Below are 24416 nucleotides of genomic sequence, written 5' to 3'. Positions count from 1 at the left end.
TGTTCCTCAAGATCCTTCTGGAAAAGCTACCCTTTAAAAAAGAGACAAAGATTTAGACAGGTAAGACAGATCATGGCTCTTTACAAAGAGATTTTTAAGTGTATCTCTGACCTGTGACCAATGATGAGAAATAACTTACGGGACCCTCACTATTTGAGGTGAAAGGAATTGCTTCTAAATCCCAAGTCGGGTTCGCACCCTTGCCACGGATCACATGCTTCCTGTTGGCTAAGTATTGTCCTCAGGGCTGTACGGACACTTCATTTAATCCATATAACGTCTCCATAGGGATATGTGATCTCGTTTTACTGCTGAGGAAATTGAGGCCCAAGAGATGACACAACTTGCTCAAGGATACACAGCTAGTGTGTGGCCTGGTTGGAATGTGAACCCAGGTCGTCCTAACACGAAAGCCTGTGCCGTTAACCAATACGCTACAGGTCCCCTGCTGGCAGCCGCATGGCTGGTGTATGAAAATGAGTTTGCCCCAGGACAGGGGTCCTGTCGACTAGAGGCTGCAGGCCCCGTCCAGCCCACCACCTTCTCTAGTAGTGATGGTTTGTTGGAACACAGCCACACACCCCTTATGACTTGTCTGGGCCGCTTTGGGGCGGAGAGTTGAGTAGTCGTGGCCGAGACCGTACGCCTGCAAAGCCTAAAATACTTGCTCTCCCGTCCTTTACAGAAGAAGCGCCGATCCCCGCCATAGGAGAGGCGGGCCGTGAGCTTGCCCGGTCTTAGAGCCACGGGCCTAAAGCTGCCCGGGGCCAGACACACCCAGGCTCGTCCGTCCATCCGTCCGTGCGTCCCACCCGCACCACACGGCTTACCCATCCGAGCCTTCCCCTGCTTGTTACAGAAACACTTGAGATAATCTCCTCTCTATACCTTACGAAGAAAGCAATGAGGATTCAAAAAAGTTTATTTACATTGATGTGGTCCTCTTTCACAACGAAATCATGATATTTTGATTGCTAGGGCTCTAGGATCCGTTTTAATTTCTCATCCTTCATTTCCGTCTTTGTGAGCCTTCATTTATTTACTTTGGTTTCTGGAGACTCCGAAGGAGGCATCATGCAGAGGATTGGGGAGAGAAAGGGAACTTTTGGAGGAGATTTGAGCTGAATCCATTTGGACTGCTTCCAATGTATCAGTGGCCTCAGAGAGCTGCCAGAGGCACAATGAGGCGGGTGTAAATCAGGATATTTATGTCAACGCAGCAGCTCGGAGGTGTGCAGTGGCCTCCCCAGGCACCCTACATCTAGAGAGCCTGAACGCTCCGCAATCACTGACTTACGCCTCCGGCAGAGAAGCAACCAAAGAGGAGAGGCAGAACCAGAGCAAAGGAACGGGGTCACCCCATCACCCCGCCTTTCAGACACTCCACACACAAGCCCCTACAGGAACGATAATACCGGCAGCCTTCGTGGGGCAGACTAGACCTCTCACTGCCTGTCGGTCTCTGGGTCCATTAGGAAAAGCTCCACTCCACTTTACCCCAGGGGCTTTAGGCTCGGGGTTTGGAGAGCTCTGGTTTTAGTATCTTTCCCCTCCACTTCCCTGGAACCTCTGCCGCAGCTGTAATCCGCAGCAAATGGATTTCCCTGACCCCGGGGACAAAGGCCTAGTGTTCCCTAGACTTGGTGGCTCCCGGGAGGGCAGAACCTCCTCATTTCTCCAGCTGCTGGTCTCACACCCTGTGGGCAGCAGAGACCTGTAATAAGATCACTCTGCAAGCAGAGTGCAGGCAGCTCATCATTCAGAGCAGCCCCTTGCGGTTGGGAAAGGAGAATTAACGAAAGTGGGAATCACAGCCTTCAGAGCCTGGGCTCGCACAACACCACAAAGTGAGCGGGAACCCAGAGAAAAACAGACTTCCGGTTCTGGATGGTGGCTATCAGTCAGGTTTGGCTGTGGTTCACAGTGGGAGTCCACAGGGGTGGGCGGCCTTGGGGAAGAAATAAGAAACTAGTTAGAAGGTGGAGAAGGGAGGAAATAAGAGCAGGAATTAAAAGGAAATTGAATAGAGGTGTTGAAGGTGCTGAAAGCCTAGATGCTGTGCAAGTTTAAAGGTTCAGATTTCCTAATATGAGGCCCTAGTGTTGGGGGCATAATGAGAGTCCACAGGTACCTTTCTGAGACTCCGGAACACTTCCTTTGCATCCCACAGACCAGAGCTTTGGGGCAAAAAGAAGTCAGGAGTGGGTAAACTCTGAAAGCTTGGGTTCGAAGAGAGGAACTAGAGTAGAAGAAGGTTGAATGCTACCATACCAGTACACACGTTCTAATTAATCCTGTTTCTCTCTAGCCCAAGCTCCCTTCTACTGGGAGACCATTGAGAAAGTGACATATGGCAGGACCCTGGCTTGTGATCAACCCCCTGGTTGAGTAAATACGCACCACGATGAGTCCAGTAGATTTTCTGGGGGTGCCTTCCATGTCCATGCTACTGGAGGAGAGTCAAAGGCGCCGTATCTCCTTGAGGAAGCCACTTCCCCAGAAACTGGGCCTCAGTTTCTACATAGGAAAAACAAGGAAGATTATGGTGGTGTTGGATTTCTTAAACTGGTCAGTGGGTACTCATGCATATTATCTTTTATGTACATATTATATGTAGGGAGATTAGTTTGTAAGTATAAAATATTTAATAGACATTGGGGCACCTGGGTGGCTCAGTTGGTTAAGCGTCTGAGTCTTGATTTCAGCTTAGGTCATGATCTCAGGGTTGTGAGATCAAGCCCTGTGTTGGGCTTCCCACTCAGCATGGAGTCTGCTTGGGGCTCGCTCTCTCTCTCTCTCTCTCTGCCCCTCCCCCTGCTCGTGCTCTAAATGAATGAATGAATGAATGAATGAATGAATGAAATCTTTTCAAATATATTTAATAGACATTAATAATTAAGAGATCAAATTCAGTGGTCTCAGTTCCTTTCCACTTCTGAAAATCCAGTGGTCTCAGTTCCTTTCCACTTCTGAAAATCCAATATGGTCTGACATGGGCTTTGCCCAATGTCACTGAATAATGGCTCGAGGTGAGACATTCAGTCGTGGAGGGTTGATATGCCATACTGAGAAGCTTGGTGGCAGTATTATGTCAGCCCGAGAACAGAAGTAATTCAACAAATGGTTCAGGGACAACAGGAACACCCATGTGCAAAAGGTTGAAGTTGGGGAAAACAGTTTGGTGGTTCCTCAGCAAGCTAAACATAGAATTACCATATGATCCAGCAATTCCACTCCTTGGTAATGTCCAAAAGAATTGAAAGCAGGGACTCAAGCAGATATTTGTACACCAATGTTCATAGCAGCATTATTCACAATAGCTAAAAGGGAGAAACAACCATCAACAGACAAATGGATAAACAAAATGTGGTATATACATATAATAGAACTCAGCCCAAAAAAGACACATGCTATAACGTGGATGAACCTTGAAAACACTGTGCTAAATGAAAAAGCCAGACACAAAGGACGAACATTGTATGATTCCATTTACATGAGATATCTAGACAAGACAGGAAATGGATTACAGGTTGCCAGGAGCTGAGCAGGGGGAAGAGGAGAATGAGGAGTTCCTGCTAAATGATTATAGAGTTTCTGTTTGGGGTGGTAAAAAGTTCTGGCAGTAGATAGTGGTAATGGTTTCACAACATTGTGAATGGCAAATGTTATGTATTTTTTACTGCAGTTTAAAAAATGAAAATGAAATCATGTTGTCCCCGTACCTCACACCATATACAAAAATTAACTCAAAATGGATGTAAGGCCTAAATGTAAGAACTCCAGGGGCACCTGGCCGGCTCAGTTGGAAGAGCATGTGACTCCTGATCTCGGGGTTGTGAGTTCGAGCCCCATGTTGGGTGTAGAGATTACTAAAATAAATTTAAGGGACACCTGGGTGGCTCAGCTGGTTAAGCATCTGCCTTTGGCTCAGATCATGATCCCAGGGTCCTGGGATGGAGTCCTACATCAGGCTCCTTGCTCAGCCTGCTTTTCTCTCTGTCTGCCACTCTCCCTGCTTGTGCTCACTCTCTCTCCCTCTCTCTCTCTCTCTGACAAATAAAATCTTTTGAAAAAAATAAATAAAATAAATTTAAAAACTTAAAATGTAAGAACTATATAAAACACTTTGAAGAAAATTTAGGTGTAAATCTCCCTAACTTTGGGTTAGGCAATGATTTCTTAGACATGGCAGCAACCAAAGAAAAAATAAACTGGAGTTCATCAAAATTAAAGAGCAGAAGAAATCATGAGCATGTCATGTTTGGTGAAGGAAAGCAGAGCCACCCAATGAGAGGAGACTCACACCATGGAATACGGCCGTACCTCTTTTGTTATGCTTCACAGATACGGTGGTTTTTACAAATCCAAGGTTGTGGCAACCCTGTGTCAAGCAGGTCTATTGGTGCCATTTTTCCAATAGCATTTGCTCACTTTGTGTCTCTGTGTCACATTTTGGTAATTCTTGCAAGACTTCAGACTTTTTCATTACTATATTTGAACGGCTGCAATCTCATGATAAAACTTGAACAGATGAAGAATTGCTTCTTGTGGATGAGCAAAGAAAGTGGTTTCTTGAAATGGAATCTACGCCAGGTGAAGATGCTATGGAGATGGTTGAAATGACAACAAGGATTGAGGGTATGACGTCCACTGAGTTGATAAAGTGGCAGTAGGGTTTGAGAGGATTGCCTCCAGTTCTGAAAGTTCTTCGGTGGGTAAAGTGCTATCAAACAGCATTGCACGCTACAGGGAAATGGTTTGTGAAAGGAAGAGCCAGTCGATACAGCAAATCTCACTGTCGTCTTATCTTAAGAAATTGCTGCAGCCACCCCAGCCTTCTGCAACCCCCATCCTAATCAGTCAGCAGCCATCAGCATCCAGGCAAGACCCTCCTCCAGCAAAAAGATTACAACTCATGGAAAGCTCAGATGATGGTCAGCAAAAAAATTTTAGCAATAAAGCATTTTTTAAGTAAGGTGTGTACATTACGTTTTTAGACATCCTGCTGTTGCGTACTTAAGAGACTCCAGTATAGGGTACACGTAACTTTGATGTGCACTGGGAAACCAAAAAGTTCATCCGCCTCACTTCATTGTGATATTCGTTTCCTTGTGGTGGTCTGGAACCAGACCCGCACTGTCTCCGGAGGCTTGCCTGTATACAGTTAGAATAGTGGAATGAGGCTCAGAGATGAATCTTCACGCACATACCCCCACCCCTACCCCCACCCAGCAGGTATTATTACTACCCGATGCTGCACGTTAGGGAACCAAGACTCAGAGAGAGAGCCTGCCTTGCCCAAGGCCGAACGACGGCAACACTGGACAGGTATTCCCAAAGCTGGGGTTACCCACCTTCTAATCCCATGCCCTTTCTCCTTTAGTGCATTGCCTCTCCTAGGAAAATTGAGCCACTGGAGAATGCCCAGAGGGAGGGGCTGGGCACTGTTCGCCTTACAGCAGTGACTGCTTATCCAGCAGCAGCATAAATCCGGGCTTCCTCCACTGTCCATCTAGCACTTTGCACACGTTCCTTACACCTCGCTTTTCTCAACACTGGCAAATGTTGTCTCAGTCACTCATCTGGAACTTGGCATATGGTAGCGAATAATATTTCAAATTTGTACTTCCGGCCCAATTTCTACCTAGCTAAGAAGCAGAGCTTGTTAGGCCAGAGTTAATGGACAGGCTTCAAAGGATTCATTAACCTCTACAATTACAAGTACGTTTTTGCGTGTCTCTGTGTATTTTTTTCTGGGGCAAAAGGCTTTAGGTTTCACCATTTCTGACATGCCCACGAAAGCGAAAGCCTTAAAATGAGAACCCATTGTCTTCTACCTCGTCTGTTCCCAGTACTTAGCAAGAACACCCTGCATGTGGTAGGTGCTCAATAGATGTTCAGTTCTGGGGGGAACCAGGAACTTGGTGATTGCGAAAGGTTCTAGAAGTGACTGACAAGGAGTGGAAGGTGGCTCAGGGCAGCGCTATGCAGCGAGAGCGAGAAAGCGTGGGTTCAGGCAGCTCAAATGTTACTTCTCCTTTTAAGTCTTCCCTAATCTCCTAGGCAGTCTGTCCTTCCCTCCTCTGCTTTGTATGAGTGAGTGAGAGAGAGCCAAAGAGGGAGCACTTGAGAGACAGCAGTAGCTATCAGAATCTGGAGCTAGAACAGGGAGTGCTGGCCCGGTGGGGGGGGGGGGCACGGAGAAGAAGGGAGAGCGAGGGAGGGCGCATGCACTATCTAGAGCATGCACTTGAATGAAGGCGAGAGGATAGTCTGGATCAGGACTGGGTAGAGAGATCCTCAGGCACAAGAAAGAAGAGAGAGCTAGAGCACGGGAGGCAAGGGAGGCAGACCCAGAGTGAGCCAGCTGCAGAGCGAGGGCCATCATGGGCAGGGCAGGCGAGCAGGGCTAGGACACAGTGTTGCGAGAGAGCAGAGGTCAGGAACGGGGAGAGAGAGCTCATTACAGTAAACTGGAGCAACCACTCGGGATCAATGGGATCTGGCTAAGAGAGAGAGGAGGGGGAGGGGGAGATGCATGCACGTGTTCCAGAGGGAGAGAGAGAAGAGACCAGAGCCACAGCGCAATCAAGGTGAGTGTGATCCTCCCTTTGGAGGGGGGTGGGGCCAGGGCAGGGAAGCAGAGGTAGGACCGAGGATAGGGACAGGGGACAGGAACAAGAACGGGGAACTGGAACACCAGGGGTTAGGGGCAAAAATTAATGAGGCAGAAAAGGCAAAGGCGGGGGTGGGGGTGCAGAAGCCAAGAATGCAAGAATGAAGAGAGACGGGAAAGGCATGCTTAGCAGCAGAAGGAAGGAGACACGCAGGTAAGGGAGTTCAGGGAACACATTGTGTCTGTCCCCGTGTCGCAGAGTCCCGTCCCAGCATGAGGCGCAGTTGCTGTCCTTGCCTGTGCAGTTTTTCTATGCAGGAGTGCCATGGTCTCTTTAGGATTTTGCCGTTTTATTTCTCAACAAGGACGGAGTGTACATGAGATCTGCCCGAGCTACTGCAAGAGGAAAATAAAATAGAGCTGAGGCTCCATCATTCAGGATGTGTCGATTACTCCTATGCTTAATCTGCTGTGATTGCTGCCGTTTTCCCATTTTATGTTTTAAGTTTATAAGTACTTCCATTGAAATTTCCTAGGGCCGAATGCAAGCAAGAACTGAAACCCAATCCTGGTCAACACTTTGGGAAAGGGAGGGTGAGGCATTTAACTAAAAGAAGGCTTCGGGATTTTATGGGCTATTCTGTGTTTGAACGTAACTCTGATTTGTTGGTGGTGATCCTTGAAATTTCAGCTGAGCCTCGTCTCTACAACTATTTTGTCGGTTTCTGCAAGATTGGGATGATGCCTGTAACTCCTTCCTACCCAGCCTACCTGTCCCTCCCTAGCAGATAAGATAGGTTTCAACTGAGCAGAGCCCAGCAAATATGTGTTGACTCTGTGGTTTCACTGATTCCTGCATTGTTATCATTGTAAGAATCTTCCACAATGATGGCCATAAGGAGGCCCGGCACTGAGTGCAGCTCTGAACAAAGGGAACTCATGACAAGAGCCTTGCCCTGTGGCGGTAAAGGCAGACATTCAAACATTAAGGAAAATCACTGCTCAAGGACCCAGGACCCACACGTTCCTGTCCTTTAGCCTTTACCCACACAAAGTGAAACCCACGGTCAGAAGAAGGCAGCCTGGGGCATGTTGACAACCTCCACACTGGGCAGCGTTGGGAAGGAGACAATAGGACGTTAATGGCTATTTTAGTTTTGGGTACTAACCAATGCTCTCGTCGGTATGAAAAATCACATTATTTTCTTCATTTCTTAAACTGGCATAATCTGCAAGGAGAGAATTCAGTGTTTATGATGGGATGACAAGTGTTGTTTCTAGATGTAGGAAAGAATAGGTAGAAGGAAAAGCTCATATATAGAAATGAGAATTTTAGGAATGGCATGAAAGAAGAAAGAGGGGAACTTGACCTCGGACCTGGGTGTGCCTTTCCCACCACCCTTCCTTCCCTCCCAGCCCCTTCACTCCCCAACACATGTCTCAAGGGGACATGTGATTTCCAGTTCTGAATCCAGATCCTAGGATGGCCCCTGAGGGAATTCCGGCCACCCTTTCGTGACTGGGACAGAAGGTTCCAGGAGGCTGGGGCAGTTCCCCCTTGGAAGAGGATTGATGTATTGGAACTGGACTGAGGACCACATTAAGAAGTACAACAGCCAGGGCTCTGGAGCCCTCCGTATTTGCCTGACGCTCTACTAAGCACTTTGTATCATTATCTGACTTGATTCCCCCACCAATTCATGTATTCTCACATCTGACAGATTGAGACAGAAGGTTGGAGAAGTGGGACTTGCCAAGGTTTCCCAGCTAGTAAGTGGCAGAGCCAGGACTCAAACCCAAGTGTTTCCGATTCCCAAACCTGCAGTTTTAACCACACTGCTTGAGGCAGCGCCCTGCTCAGCACTGGCTCAGAGGACACCCACTAACTACCTCATCGAGAAAACAGAGACCCCCGAACACACTGGCAGCTCTTCTGGCCTGGAAGGACACAACCAGATACACACTCCAGCTCATTTTATGGCCTCATTTGTCTCTTTCTCTCATTCTGTTCTCTCCAGACTTGTAATCCCATCTCTTTCATTAATCGGCTATATACACACAGACAAATAATAAGTTCTCTGATGCCCAGTTTCTCCACCCCAAAGGTGAAGAGTTGGACGGGGGCGGGGGGGGGGAGATGACCCCTCAGATCACTGGCAGGAAGGCCACTGGAGGAAATCCGCCTCCTTTGCTGGTTTTAGCTCCTTCAGACTTTTTTTTTTTAAGATTTCTTATTTATTTGAGAGAGAGCTTGGGGCGGGGGGGCCCAGGCAACAGAAGCAGAGGGAGAAGCTGGCTCCCCACTGAGCAGGGAGCCTGACACGGGGCTCGATCCCAGGACCCCGGGACCACGACCTGAGCCAAAGGCAGACGCTTCACCAACTGAGCCACCCAGGCGCCCCCAGGTCATAGACTTTAAAATCAGGCAGATCTGATTTCAGATCTCACCTAGTGAACCACACCTGGCCTTGTCCTTCTGGTGGCAGGTTACTCTCAGGCCTCATTGGAGAAGCGGTCCCACCCCGGGCTGATGGAAAGCTGAGGCATGTATGCGCGTTCTCTAGGAAGCATCCGTGTGACATTTCACTTCTGCCTCTTTGCTCCCAGCACCCGCCTGCTCTTCTGCCTTCGGAGCGCCCTGACTGTGCCACCGCGCAGGCCATGGAGAACGAGCTGCCAGTCCCCCATACGGCCAGCAGCGCCAGCGTCGCCAGCAGCGCCAGCAGTGGCTGCAACAGTGGAAGCAGCGCGGGGAGTGGCCGCCCCACGGGGCCCCAGATTTCTGTGTACAGTGGCATTCCTGACCGGCAGACCGTGCAGGTATGATTCCAGCTGATCTAGCGATCGTATTCCTGGATCGTGTTGGGGCTAGCCGGGAGGACATGCTGGCGTGGTCTGGTGGAGCAACCGGGCTGTGGAATCTAGAATGGGCATCGGGGAGTGTGTTCGTGGATATACACTTAGGCACAGTGAGAGGAGAAGTGATGCTAGACGGGTCCGATCAAGGGAGTTCAGGGAGAGTGGGAATGCTTCGCAGATCTGGAAAATTCCTATCTCACCTGGTGATTCAGATCCCAAAGTGCTGTTTGGGAGGACAGGTGTGTGAAAGTGTGAAGGGGGTAGGGGGCTGGGGAACAAGTAAAAATAACAAGCAGAAAAAGCAATCGGGAGCTGCTCAGCCATGACCCAGACCCACTATCTGAAGGACCATTGCCCTGTAAAAAAAACAAGTTTCTTAGAGGACCAGAAAGGAACCCTAAAGTAATCTCCCTAAAGCAGCGGTCTGCTACGTGTCGTTCCTGAGGCCTTCCAGGTGATGACACACAGTTCCCCACACAGCCGGGCCCACGTCTCGCCATCCGCTTTGTGCCCCACACGGTACAAAAGTCACTGCGGGGTTTTCTTCTCCGCCAGCTGGAGATGGGTGTTCCAGGTACAAGTCCATAACTGAGAAGACTGAGGCTCAGAGAAGGTAGTAACTTGTCCAGGTCATTCAGGTAAAGTCAAGAAAAGCTGAACCTCATTCTCCCCGCACCCCTGTGTCTGTGTGAGGTCCCCAGATAAGACAGAGACTGCTGCTGAGCAGTGTTCACCCCAAGGAACTGTGCTAATCCAGCAAGTGGCCAGATGTACCAGACAAGTGACCTCGTCCTGCGTTGGCCCTTGGCCCAGATTAGGGGGTGGAGGAGGGGTCACAGCAGAGAGCGAGAGAGTCCGAAGACACCAGCAGATACTCTGAGTCTTCCCTGTCCGGGTTACCTCTGCCTCCCATGGAGGAAAAACCATGTTTCGTGCACCCATCCTTACCACCCCCACACGCAGCCTCTCCCCAGCCCCGCGGACCATGAGTGAGCCCAGCTTCTAGCAGCCCACGTTACGATGTGCCGTCCTCCCACCCCTCATCACAACTCCAGATACAAGGGATTTGGGGTTTCCCGTGCTGGCAGATGGAATCCCCCACGGTCTCGTTGTGCACCCGAGCAGGGTCGTTCAGGGCTCCTGCCGTTTCCACGCGCTGACACCAGCCCTCTAGTGAGGAGGGCCACGGTGTCTCTGCTACTCCTGTCTGGACTGCGGGGAGGTACTTTCAGGAGTCCAAGGAAAATAGAGAGGCCGAGGTAAAGGGAATGAGAGGAAAGAATTCTGGGAGAGAACAAGGAACAGACAGAACTGCGCTTATATAAACCAGGACCCTCTGAGGAGAGAGAACACTGAAGGGGAGTGGGATCTGAAGAGCTGGGATGGGGTGGGGGATCGGGAGACCCCAGAGCCCACGAGGAATCTGTGATATTAGCCTGTTTTCACAGAACTCTAAACCTGAGCCCATGGATGGTTTTGCTCTAGAGCCATCAAGCCCTGGAAGTCAGGCTAAGCCAGAGAGAGCCAGACTGGAAGTTTGCTTGTTGGGGGCAGGACCCAGGGTTGGGAGCAGCCCCGTGGCCGGGGATTCAGCCGAACTAAGGGTAGCAAGTGGGCCAAAGCCCGGCCAGGGCCCACATGGAGCATCAGGCGGCAAGAGATGGCAGGAGGGTGACCAGGCAAGGAGAAGGGAGGAGAAATGTCTGTGGGGCTTGGGAGAAGAGGACAGATCTCAGGGCTGGGTGAAAGGCATTCACTTTTCTTTGTTCCTGGGGGTGAGGGGAGGCTTTGGGACACCAAGTGAAGAGCTGGGGGGGGTTCAAGGGCAGCCTTTGTTGCTCCCTAGAGACAGTGGTCCAGCCAGTCCCATGCTGAAAGTCCCACCTGGCAGTAAGGCCAGGTGATGGTGACGGTGGCCAGAAAGAGGGACCGACGGGGGGGGGGGGAAGAGTGTAAGAGAAATGCATCATCCCTGTGGTACTGGCCTGCTCTCCAAGGCCAAGGGGACCTTCTTCTAAGGGACTGATAGGACTCTCCAGCAGCTGGGGGTAGACCCTGGGGACAGAAGGTAGCAGCCCCAGCCGGGAAGGTATTGCTCTTGGGTAAGTTTCCACTGCTGGCTCTGCTGCTGATGCCGGAATAGGCCCCTCTTCAGAGCTGCCTCTCTCTCCCACCCCTTTCCTTCTCTCTGCCTTACTGGGCTTCTGTTCCCCTGCTGTCACCATCCAGCGTTCCCGTACCCCGAATCTGGGGACAGAGAATGGCCGGGAGGGGGAGTGGCCCACAACCCTGGCATGGGACGCAGCATCCCTGGAGGCTTTCTCCCTGCTCTCTGCTATCTCTCTGAGCCTTCCCCGCTGCCCAGAGCCGGTCAGAGCGGCGGCGTGCTGCTGTGACTTTCCCTAAGCGGGTGGCCGACACAGAAGCAGATGGAGTTGGGGAGGAGCAGAGGAGCGCACGAGCCGAAGGTGTGCAGGACGGACGAGGGCAGAGAAGCACGCGGTGGGAAAGCCCGCCGTCTTCCCGCCTCCCTGGGGCTTGGTGACCCGTTCCAGCGGTGGTCCCCGCCCTGGTGTGCCCCGAGCAGTGAGGGGGAGATGGGGCTGACAAGGCCTTGTGGCAGAAGGGGCGGGTCCCCCGCGGGCAGGGTGACAGCGCGGCCTCCCCTGCCGCCCGCAGGTGATCCAGCAGGCGCTGCACCGGCAGCCCAGCACGGCGGCGCAGTACCTGCAGCAGATGTACGCGGCCCAGCAGCAGCACCTCATGCTGCAGACGGCCGCGCTCCAGCAGCAGCACCTCAGCAGCGCCCAGCTCCAGAGCCTGGCGGCCGTGCAGCAGGTGAGAGAGGCCGTGGGGGCGGCCGTGCAGCAGGTGAGAGAGGCCGTGGGGCCCAGGGGGCGGGGGGCGCAGGAGGGACAGGCCCTGTGAGCGTGCCTCCCCCTCCCAGGGCCTTCTCTGAGTGCACCCTCACAGAAGTCCTGTGCGCCAGCACGAGGGTCACGGTCCTTGGCCGGATGAGGACAGAGTTTGAGCAAGGTTCGGCACCTGGCCCAGGTTCACAGGGCCCCGCGAGGGCCGTGGTAGGACTCCCTGCCCAGCCGGCCCCAGGAGGAAGGGCTGGGAGAACCCCTCCCCACGGCACCACACCACACACTATGGAGAGGGGCCGAGGGGGTGTCCGCAAGACAAGGCCGTTGCCCACCTAGCTTCCTGTCTGTCCCCGGTGGCCGAGAGGAGCTCATTCCTTCCTTCATTCAGCACAAGTCTCGTGCGCCCACTGAGCCATGGTGCATGTCAGACGCTGAGGCTACTGTGGACGCTGCCTTCTTGGAGCTCACAGTGGGGCGAGAGCAAGTGAACAGATACCCCAAGAGACAAGGAAACAAGCTAGCTCAATCTCTAAGTTGCCATAAGCGCTCTGAAAGAGTACAGCATTGTCCTCCCAGGTGGGACGGCCAGGGGCGGTCTGTCTGCTGGACTGACGGGGAAGCTGACACGTGAAGGCTGAGAAGCCGGCCACGGGGAAGGGGGCAGGCTGGGCATGCCAGACGGCCCGTGCAGAAGTCTCTCGTGGGGCCCGGGCCCAGTCTGCTAGCGCAGGGTGGAGCAGGGCACTACAGAGACCCGGGAGGATAGGCAGCAATCCTAGCTAACGATCTGAGCACTTTGCCTTGTTTAATCCTGTCTTCGATGCTACAAGGTCGCTTCTGTTATTATCCCCACTTTATAAAGAGGAAACTGAGGCACGTGCTTGAGGCCACACACATGAGGCAGAACGAGGGTTTGACTCTAGGCGTTGGACCCCTAACCACCGTCCTATAGCACTTCCTCTGAGAGCTTGGGGAATGACTGGGGGAAACCTGGGACCCTCGTGACAGGAATTGTTCTTTCTAGGCAAGCCTGGTGGCCAACAGACAAGGGAGCACTTCGGGCAGCAGTGTGTCTGCACAGGCTCCGGCGCAGGCATCCTCGGTGAGTAGGCCGGGGGGCAGCAGGCAGAGCCCACCGCGCTGGGACCAGCTCCTCCCTCCTTGCCCCAGATGCTCGCGGGCGCCCAGACCCAGGTGGTAAATCCTTAGCTACATAGAATCATGGCTGGAATCAATCACTCTTGCCAGGAAAAAAAAAAAGCAACATGTGCCTCTTTGGAACCCTTACTTCAGTAACTCCCTGTCATCCTTCACGCCAACGTCCAGGCTCTCCGTTCAGAGTTCAGTTCTCTCCCGCATTGGACCCTCCCCACAGCTCCGCACGTAGGCCAGAGATGGGGCCGTGTGGCTGGGGGGGCGCTCCAAGGCCCAAGGACCAGGGATAGTCCTAAAGAAGGCTGACTCCACCAAGGAACAGAGACGGGGAAGAGAAAGAAATGGATGAGGGGGGCACAGAGTTCACCAACAGAACCTCCTTCTTCCTCCTGCACGTGTCTCTCACCAGATCAACCTGGCAGCCTCCCCAGCAGCCCAGCTCATCAACCGTGCGCAGAGCGTCAACTCGGCCACAGCCTCAGGCATCGCCCAGCAGGCTGTGCTCTTGGGGAACACATCTTCTCCGGCCCTGACTGCAAGCCAGGCACAGATGTATCTAAGGGCACAGATGGTGAGTACCCAGCCTGGGCCACGGCTCAGGTGGGCTGGGAGGACAGAGGCAGACAAGTCGGGGCCTGGGAGGTTAGAGAGGGTAGGGATTAGAGAAGTGGGGGGAAGGAGCACCAGGGACAGGCGGCAAGAGGTAAGGGGTGGAATCAACAAGAGGGCGCCTGGAAGGCTGAATGGGAGCTTGGGTACAGGCTTCATGAGTCAAGGACAGGTGGGGTTCCCGGCTGAAATGGAGAAGGTTGCCGATGATGCCTCCTTTCCTTCCCTAATTGTCCTCTTCTTCCCAGAAGTCACTCCCCTGCATTAATTAGGGTAGAAAATGCAGGGGCCCATGCCCAGATGGTCCGTATACTCAGATACTTAAGCAAACACACAGACATCCAGGTACTCTACAGAAATGGGGTCTTAACCCTGTGGCAGTCCTTAGAGGGACCGAGCACCACTAGCTCACGGGCCAAAGGAAAATTCCAACCCAGGCGGTGAAGGTAGCCTCTGCTTCAGGAGATGCTGCTGCTCTCCCAACTGGGCCCCCCTCCAAATCAGGGTCACTCTATCACCTGTTAATTCATCTTATTTGAATGTGCCAGATGCGCTCAGGATGGGATCAGCCCTGGACTGCATACCTAGCATCTTTCCTCTACACCTGCCCCTGAGGGATGCAAAGGTCCTAAGGTTTAGAAGAATTTTCAGGAAAAACAGCGGCATACTCCCCAGGAGGCAATAACCTCTAGCTGTCTATCGGGCTCAGATCACTGAGTCTGATCTCGTGTCTCCCATCCTGAAGACTTCTCTCTCCGGCTCCTTGACATGCTATCCTGAAGACAATACAGTCCTACCCTCCCTTTGCTTCTGGGGCCAGAACTTGACACTTGGAGCTTTTCTGGTCTTGCTCCAGCACTTCCTTTCTTGACTCTGAGTTCGTTGTTCGTGGCGTTCCATTCCCAGGGACTAGCCTCTGGGACACATAGTATGGAATAGACTTTCACTTCTCTAGGGAACAGGACAGCCTCAATGCGACCCTGCCCAAACTTGCCTTTGTCTTCAGTTTACTCATTCCCTTGTCCTACTCAGCCCCCCTCCCCCCCGCAGCTGGAGTCCTTAAGCCTGTCTGCCTCCCTCCCCAATGCAGGGCATACATTCACAGACGAGTAGACATAGGCGCACCTCAGAGTTTGCTGAAAGCAGCCTATGCGATCGCAGCACGTCCACAGGGGCACCAAACAAGGCTCGTGGGGTTGGAGGTACCATGCAGAGACCATCATGTAGCCCGCAGCCACCGAAGGAGATGCAGGCACGAATACGGCTCTGGGCACCCTGGTTCTTCTGCCACCATTGTCTCTGCACCCGCCCCCCCGCCCGGATCTAAATTTGACTAAAAACCGAGAAAAGAATACATCTAATTTGATCCCTTGTGCAGGGGAGTCCTGTTCTGGCCCAGACTTGGAGTCAGACGTGGGTTAGACCTGGAAGGGGTCCTAGGGCATCTATCTGAACCCAAGGTCCCTGCTCCCCGGGGTGCTACGGAGAGAATGACTTCAGGGGGTCCCGGGAATGTTGGCCCCTCTAGGATGAGCTCCTCACAGAGCCTTCCAAAGTAAACCCAACGTACATCCCCAGATGGGTTCTCCTCCACCATCCCCTCCACTACCCAGCCTGGATCAGGACACTGATCTCAAGCCTCTTGAGACTCTCAGGTGGTCCCCTTGGCCTCTTTCCCTCTCTTGCCTCCCTCTTTCCCCATATCTGCTCCTTGGCTGAACTTCCTGTCCTGTGACTGAGCCCACATTGGGCAGGTAAAAGGCGCCTCGTTTCCTGTGATTCCAGGCCCAGCCAGGTAACCTGGTGCAGGTAGCTAGGAGCCTAGGCGGCACTGTTCCTTTGTCCCCTCAGCTCATCTTCACGCCCACGGCCACCGTCGCTACTGTGCAGCCTGAGCTCGGCACTGGCTCCCCCGCCCGGCCCCCCACCCCCGCCCAGGTGAGGATTCCATGCTGCTGGGAGGGCAGGGGGGTGGGCACCTCCGTAGAGGGGTACTGATATTGGGTATGGGCACAGGCCTGGAGGCGCTTTGACTCTTTGGAAAGGTTGGGATCTTCCAGGAAAGCCGGGGGGAGACAGGACATCCCGATGCTCCCAGACTGACTCCTTGATTAATTCCCCGTTGAGGAGACCTCAGCCACTCTTGACTCTGTTCCATTCCTTCAAACACAGATCAGGAGTCAGAGAGCAGCAGGCTGAGGCAAACACAGTTGCCAATAATGGGTGGTCATTACTAGCTTTTTCCCAGTATAACTTCTGTGTTGCTTTTCAAGTGGAAAATCCCACTCTGGTTACACACCCTAGCACCTCTAGTTCAGGAAAAATGGCATGGAAGAGGGAGCAAAGATAAGTCCTGGGTCCCCACCTTCCTCTGGGAGCACACAGATACTGCTGTGGCTGTAAGGATTCTATGGGCAGCGGGGCGACAACCCCCCCCCCCTCGCCTCACCCCAGCTGCAGAACGGGAGAGCACTTGGGAGCCTGAGAATCAGACTGGTCAGAAGCGAATCTGGCACAGCCTCCGAGCGTCCAGCAGAGGGCACCAGGGGCCAGGTTGAGTAAGCACGCCGATCCTGGTGTAAACCTCGTTCTGAGGACAAGATGATCCTTTGCCTGGTGGCTGCGCTGGTCAATTAACTTTCACTTTTGCCCTGGCCTTTTTGAGTGTGGGAAGTCCCATGCCCCCACTGTAGCTGGGAATTCTTTCTAAATGGAATGCATCCCATCCTGATAGATCGGGGGAGGAGAGGAGGTCACAGAAGGGAAAGAGAGCCCGCCCCAGCCTGGGCGGTCATCCCTTCTCAGAATTCAATTTCTTCTGCTGACGGATCCAATCACTAGCACTCTTTCTTGTCCCCTTTAGAAACTCTACCTGCTCCTGGTTCCTCTTTCAGCCCCTAACTCATGTTCTCTCTTTTCTCTCTGATTTTACAACCTGCTATCCTGTTTAGCTATCCTAGGTCCATCCCTAACTCCTTCCCTATCTTAGCTGTGTGTTGCCATTGCTCCTACCCACATTCTCGGGACTCCTATAGACCCCTCTTTTCCAGGTACAGAACTTGACCCTCCGAACACAGCAGCCACCAACTGCAGCAGCCTCGGGCCCTACCCCCACCCAGCCTGTCCTGCCCAGCTTGGCCTTGAAACCCACGCCAGGCGGTAGCCAGCCTCTGCCTACCCCATCACAGGGCAGAAACACCGCTCAGGGTTCCCCCGCAGGTGCCAAGCCTGGCATAACTGACAGCGTGATGGAGCCACTCAAGAAAGGAGACGGTAGCAGCGGCGTGCCGGGGAGCATGGAGGGCCGGGCTGGGCTCAGCCGGATGGCGCCCGCTGTGGCCACCCACCCCCTCGTCACACCAGGTAAGGGCTCCAGGGACAAGGGTTCTATCCCAGAAAACTCAGGAGGACTCTAGGGGAGGGGGAAACTTTCAAGCTTTCCTTTCTCCCATAGACATGCTAAGATACCAGCCCTGCACCCCTCTTCCCTCTTCCAGTCTGGAGGGTTCATCAGCTCCTGGTTCTGTGCCATACCTCCACCTAGCTTTAGACGACGAAGCCATTTGGCATAAATGAGCCCTTCGCCATGGGCACGAGGGTGAATCTCGGAGTACGCAGTCACAGCTCCCAGCCTTGAGAGAGCGGAGGTTGGCAGTTGGGCGATTTTGACATGCTCAGCACAAAAGATAGGGACGAGCCAGGCGCACACGACAACCACACAGGGACATGAGGAAGTGGGAAGCTGATGTTTCTCATCACTCAACAGACATTTGTTGACTAGTATATGCCAGTTGTGTTGCCAGTTCTGGATGCGCGGAGATAAGTGAGACACGGACTGTGCCGTCCGGGAAGGGCACCGTCTGGGAGACAGACAAGTGCAGTGCAGACAGCGTGACACTCGCGTCCTGAGCTCTGGGCGCTGCAGGCGCACAGGGGCGCTATCGAGCTCTGGCGAGGGGAGCCGAAAAGGCTTGCCAATGAGTGACGCTCGAGGAAAAAATCTAGCAGATTAAAAAATAGTAATAATAACCAGATTACTTGTGAGGCAGATTCTGTGAGGGGGCTGAGTCAGCATTCCCTGAGGCTGGACCTCTTTCCCTGCCTGCAAGCCTTGTCCCGGCGCTGCCCGTCGTAGGCAGTCTTTCCTTAGAAAAGCCTTAGAAGGAGCTCCTGGGTGGCTCCGTCGGTTAAGCGTCTGCCTTTGGCTCAGGTCCTGATCCCAGGGTCCTGGGATGGAGTCCCACATTGGGCTCCCACTCAGTGAAGAGTCTGCTTCTCCCTCTCCCTCTGCTGCTCCCCCTGCTTGTGCACTCTCTCTATCAAATAAATAAATATTTTTAAAAATAAAATAAAAACAAAATTAAATCTTAAAAAAAAAAAGCCTTAGAAGCCAGCTAGTCTCGGGAATAAGACCACGGAAGTAAATATAGCAATAGACCACATGGCTTTGCATTAAAGAGAGAATCACCCTGGTCACATCCCTGAGACCATCACTGACCCTCTGTCCTCATCCAGACCATTTTACCATCCAATCTAACCTGCATTTTTTTTTTCTTGAGAGCTTGTGTATGCTGGTTACTAGATTAACCAAGAGGGCCAAAACACAATTCTTTACCTAAAGGAGGGGACAGTCAAAAGGAGGAAGCCAGATATATAAGCAAATCCATTCAATTTCACAAATTTTATTATAGGAGTAAGTCCAAGGTAAGTGTGGGCACAGGCGGCCAACTCCGTGCCAGGAGGATGGGTCGAAGATACTGTCCCTCAGAGGAAATGGCACCTGAGTCTCAAAGCATGAGTAGTTTGCCCACCAGACAAAGTAGGGGAAGATATTCAAGACAGGGGAAAGCACAAGTCAAGTGTCATGGTCCTGAGCAAGGAAGAATCTGCACCACAGCCCTTTATTTACCTTCTGGAGGTTTCAGGGACAAAGGGTCACTGCCGAGCTGGGGAAGGCAGCTCCCTACAGAGGCCCCACCGCCGTGTGGTTCCAGATGTTTCTCACTGTCTGAGATTGCTTTCTTCAGAGATTAGTCCAGCCTCTTCTCCTGGAGAAAGAAATTAGGCTCAAAGGGTCAAGGCTGAGGATCTTACAATGAGTTGACACCAGCTTGACGAGAGTGAGACCCCAAATTAGCACTTCTACCTTCTCATTCAAGCTACAAACCCTACAAACCTGACTTCCTGAGAACCATTCCCATCCAAGCCGAAATGTAGCCCCTCCCCAGATCTAAGCCAGCCCCCCCAGATTCTAAGGACCCTTCAAAAGAAAGACCAATTCTCGAGTTCTTCCTAAGCGTGCCAGGCAACCCTGGGGTCTCGAGAAAACTGGGGGCTGATAAAACATCTGCTGTAAACCAGATCATATGCTTGGCCTTGTTATGCACACCACCCCTTCTAACCTTCGAAAGAACCCTGTAAGGTAGGTGTGTTTATCCATTTTGCAGAGGAGAAGATGAAAGCTCAGAGAGGTTACCCAGGAACTTACTACATATGTCGCTCAAGGTCACATGAGTCGAAAGTGGCAGAACTGGGAGCCAGTTCTTGTCTGGCTGAGTCAGATTCTGTGTTCTTAGTCACTAAGCTGTATTTGCCTCTCTCGTTTCTTACAGTAGTTTGGGTCTTTCCCAGGCCTTTCCTGTTCGCGACCCAAAAGTCAAAGAGCCTGATGGCTCGAAGTTCTGCATTTTATGGAATCTAGTGGAGGGCTCTCTTCCCTTGAATCCTATAAAGGTGAACACCAGTGCCGTACAGGCACGGCCTGGGACTAGCAAGGCGTGGGTATAGGCGAAACAGAGACCGGTGGCTCCACAGAACTTTCTGTGCAGCAGCTGGGAGCTACATCCAGGTCACACAAATCAGTGCGCTTTGCGTGCCTCCTGCCTCCTACCTCCCCTCCCAGTCTTCCTCGCTTCTTCTTCTACCCCTTCCTCTCTGTAAGCCAGGGGTTCCACTCCCCCACCCCTACCTCCCAGATGGAAGGCAGTGGAGAGGGTTAGGATGCTGCAGGTCCGCTCAGGGCCTCTGGAACAAAAAAAGACGAACATAATCCTTATGCCCTGGTGGGGGCTGCCTGGAGCAGCACCTGGGCTGGGCTCCCGGGTCCTCAGGCAGAGGTAACTTCTGGCCTCCTGCCCAGCCAACCCACTGCGAATGAACGGAGGGATCAGAGCATGTGGGCATGCGCATGGGAGAGTGTGTGTGTGTGTGTGTGTGTGTGTGTGTGTGTGTGTGAGAGAGAGAGAGAGAGAGAGAGAGAAGGGGGGCGGTGGGTTTTGTTGGTTATTGGAGCATTTTCGAGCTGGCTGGCTGGTTGCCCCCAGGGAGGGTAACCAGTAGAGACCTGCGGTGGGGGGCAGTGGGGGATCATAGTGGAGAGGAATGTGTCCCCCTGGGGGCCATGTCCTCCCAGAACAGGCAAATGTTGTAGTCCCAGCTGGGACTGCTCCCACTGACAGCTGTTTGGGGGCAAAGCCCCTCCCCCATGGCGAGCTCCCTGCTGTTCCTGCTCCTGTCACCTTGGCAACCAGCTTCTTTAGGATCTGCAAATAGAAAAGGTCCCTTATGCCCTGAAAAGGGGTGGGTTGGTAGGTGGGGGAGGGGAGTAAGGGGCAGAGAGCAGAGCCGAAGAGGTTGGGCTTCTCGGAAATTTGAGGACAGAGCCGGGGAGGGCACAAGAGGGGCAGGCAGCAAGGTCCCATGGGCCCGGCCTCCAGGGAAACTGAGTCCTAAGGGAGCTGGGCCACAGCTCCCCACAAGAGTCTTGGTTCTTGGAGTCCTCATTCTAGGGGGTAAACTCAGGGCCTTGGCTGCACACACTCAGGCCCAAAGGTGAGGAGCAAACCGCTGACCAGGAGGGTGCTGCTGTGAAAAAAAGGAAATTGTCAGGTCACTGAAGATTCTAGGCCCTTTCCACACAATTGTGCTCCAGATGCCGGGTCTTTGTTCTGTCTCCTCATCCCTCCTCAGGTCTCAGCAGAGGAGAGAAAACTCTCTGCTGGGAAGGCCTGCCTGCCCAAAAAAAAATAGCAGCTTTGTTTTATCACAGAGAGGGGTTTGTGTCCGGGAACAGTGATTTCGGTCTGTGATAGGCCCCACGATGTGGTGCTTGCTGATTCTAGGACTCTCCGGGACGGCATTTCTCTCCCAGAGCAGCTTCCAAGCTGTGAGATAGACACTTTTACTTAGAGAATCCAATAAAAACAGAACAGACAAGGGGGCTCGTTATCTCACTGGAGTCAAAATTCCCAACAATTTTGATGTTAAAATCGTGCAACCAGTCATGAAGGTCATTTCCACTATCAAATTTAGATTACAAAGAAGTTCCTCTTCATATCGGGGGGGGGGGGGGGGGAAGGTCTAGAAGATATCAGTGGAGGAGTTTTATATTTTGCTTAACATATCATGGGTGTGTGTGTGCGTGTGCGTGTGTGACGGAGCCAGAGGAAGAGGGTACAACTGGGGTACACAAAGGGACTTGGAACTGTTGAGCCTTCTTTCCTGAAATCCTTCACCATAGCTCCTATTCTATTACCTCCATGGGTCATTGCCAGCTAATAATAATAATTACCAGTTAATAAACAACCCTGTCCCAGGCACTGCACCAGATACCCACATATCTTACCTGCAGACCTCATTTAATCCCAGCGATGATTATTCCATTCCCCCAAATGAAGAAGATATGGCTCGGAAAGACTAATTAACTGTCATCCCCAAATAGTTTTTCTCTGTCTCTTTAATTGTTTAGTTCAGCTCAATAAATACTCATTTAGCACCTATTATGTGCCAAACATAACGCTAACCATATGGGAGTAACAGAGATGAACAAGAGTTTACATTCTAATTGGGGTTGTGGAAATCTGAGTTGTGCCTGAAAAATGAGTAAGTTTCAAGAACAGAACAGAAGGAGGATGATCTCAGCTGGCACGGGGAAGCACCTACGCCCAGAATGGCCATGTGTGCATGTGACCATCTGTGCGTGTAGGTGGGACCTACTCCTCCCTCCTTTCCCCTTGCCCCTCTGCCATTGGCTGTGGGACTCCCAAAAGACTCAGTCCTGTCCTCCTGGCCTTTTACTCCAACACTTACCCCCCAAAGGAGCTTATCTGTTCTGACATTTCGGACACGTATCACCTGTCTGCAGATGGCTTGTCAATATGCATCCATCCCTGTCTTCATTCCCCTTCCCTATAGATCTCCTGTCTACAGGTTATCCCCCTTGGATACCACCCCACCCGCATACACATTTCTTTAAAGATTTTTTATTTATTCATTTGAGAAAGAGAGCCAGCGAGAACACGAGCTGGAGGGAAGGTCAGAGGGAGAGGGAGAAGCAGGCTCCCCACTGAGCAGGGAGCCCAACGTGGGGCTGGATCCCAGGACCCTGAGACCACGACCTGAGCTGAAGGCAGACGCTTCACTGAGTGAGCCACCCAGGCGCCCCCGCGTACGCATTTTTAAAACTTACAGAATTCATAAACAAAATAGAAATAAAAACCTGAATGTATTCCTCCATGGAAGAATCCCCGTTCCCAGTTTCCTGGCCACAGCCCACAGTCGTGAGCTACCCTTTTACCCCAGGCTCTCAATCTCGGGGTTATGTTGACCTCATTTTCCTTTACCGCAGAGGCAGAGTGTTATAATGGGAAAAGCATGGGCTTCAGAGTTAGATCTGGTTTCAGACCCCAGCTTTCCTACTTACTAGTTTTATGACCATCATCAAGTTACTTAATCTCTGTAAACCTCAATTTCCTCACCTATAAAACTAAGATGATTGACTTCCCACAGGCTGTAAAGACGAGTGCGGTGGCCTGCGGAGGTGACCAGCACAGAGTAGGCTCGCGACAGCTACCAGCTCCCTTTCCCTCCTTAGTCCCACCTTCCATCACCACCCAGCTCATCGCCAGGCTCTGAGGATGCTTCCTGTGTTGGCTCCCTGCCTTCCTCCAGGCCTGCTGACTGTAAGAGGCTTAACCGATGGCCAGGAATTCCCACTCACAGCTGCTAGAATCATCTTCCTCAGAGACTGTTATTTCTTTCTTGTTTAGAAACCTTCACTGTGTTTTTATTTCCTCCTTTATCAGCTACGATGCCCAGCCTGTAGGAGGGACTCAATAAATAGCGTGTTGGTGACTTCTGATAACACTGACTCTGACTCCGTGGGGGGCCTGCAAGGCCCTCCCCAAATTGCCCACGAAACCACTGGAATTGCTCATGGCTTTCTGGGACAGATCTTCTGCCTCCTCTCCCCCCACTCCTGCCCCTTTCTGACTTACTTGATACATCGCATACCTTTTACCTTCGTGCCTTCTGGCAAAACACTTACTTCTCATTGGCCCTCCCTGCAAGATTCCCTGCAAAGGTCTGAACAGCCTCCAACTCATATTCCAAGGCTTGCCATTTTACTTTGTGTTTACTGGCTTCTATTATTCACTTGCCCATCAGCGTTTTTTGAGTGTGTGTGGTGTGCAAGGCACTCTGTCTCATCTGTCAAGTGAAGTCGATTTTCCCTTAGCACGCCGCATTCTAGCAGTCAATTGGAAACTACTCTCAGCTCTTGCTTGTAAAATGGGAGCACTGCCCGCTTGCCTCATCGGCGTATTGTTATGCATAAATGAGACTGAAATTACAAAAATGCTCTGAGAAGTTCAAAGCAACATGCAAATAGCTGGTAGTATTCTAAGAGTAGCTTCCTAGGATGAGCATCTCCTAGGTATGAGCAGAGGCAGTGAACCTTCTCGTGATTTAACCGCAATATTCCATGTGATGCTAACAGCTACTCTATGGGGTGCGTGTTACCATGTCTAGAACAGGAAATCAAGATTCAGGGAGGGTAAGCAATTTGTCTAAGGTTGCACCGTCTATAGGTGGCGGAACGAGGCTCCAAACCCAGATCTGGCTCTAAAACCCATGCCTCTGGCCGCTTACGCTGTACCGCCATCTCCCTGCCAAGGTGGGCTGGGGGCAGAGATGCAGAAGCCAGTTTCTTTTCTAAGGCTCCAAGCTGCCTTATAAGGAATTCTGCTCACAGAGGATATTTGCTAGTTTTGCCAGATGGCTGCAGCGCGGGCCGAAGGGCATGAAGGCATGGACAGACCACCATGGCGTGCCCTTGCAGTAGGCCAGCCTGTTGTTACAACCTAGCATCTTCTTGCAGGGAAACTTCCCTGAGCTCCACTTCCCCCTCAAACCCTTAGCCCTCAGCACAGAGGAACTGCGTCATGGAAAATTCGTGTGGCTGTTGCTTTAGGTTTTTCTAAAAGGAGTTTCCCTGTCTATTTGTGTGTATGTGTCAGTCACTCGCAAGG

General features: G+C 52.1%; 1 protein-coding gene and 1 long non-coding RNA gene across 3 annotated transcripts in view; one reads left to right on the top strand and one right to left on the bottom strand.

The window, feature by feature from the left end:
• PHC2 (polyhomeotic homolog 2) overlaps window positions 1-24416 on the top strand; it is a 110151-nt gene that overhangs the window by 48916 nt on the left and 36819 nt on the right. For both annotated transcript variants that reach the window (XM_048221707.2, XM_057305139.1), the window contains exons 2-7: window positions 9224-9436; window positions 12155-12313; window positions 13370-13447; window positions 13910-14071; window positions 15961-16047; window positions 17160-17472. In XM_048221707.2, coding sequence (XP_048077664.2) covers window positions 9278-9436; window positions 12155-12313; window positions 13370-13447; window positions 13910-14071; window positions 15961-16047; window positions 17160-17472 — 958 coding nt within the window. In that variant the 5' untranslated portion in view covers window positions 9224-9277. The remainder of the gene's footprint in view (window positions 1-9223; window positions 9437-12154; window positions 12314-13369; window positions 13448-13909; window positions 14072-15960; window positions 16048-17159; window positions 17473-24416) is intronic.
• On the bottom strand, window positions 911-5152 carry LOC130542268 (uncharacterized). The gene is made up of 4 exons (XR_008956719.1): window positions 4324-5152; window positions 3214-3320; window positions 2401-2517; window positions 911-1948 (listed from the first exon to the last, which is right to left on the bottom strand). It is a non-coding gene; the product is annotated as an uncharacterized LOC130542268 (long non-coding RNA).

The sequence above is a fragment of the Ursus arctos genome, unplaced genomic scaffold (assembly GCF_023065955.2).
Source record: "Ursus arctos isolate Adak ecotype North America unplaced genomic scaffold, UrsArc2.0 scaffold_32, whole genome shotgun sequence".
Classification (NCBI taxonomy): Eukaryota; Metazoa; Chordata; class Mammalia; order Carnivora; family Ursidae; genus Ursus; species Ursus arctos.
Note: the sequence above shows the minus strand (reverse complement) of the source record. Positions and strands in the feature narration are given on the sequence as shown.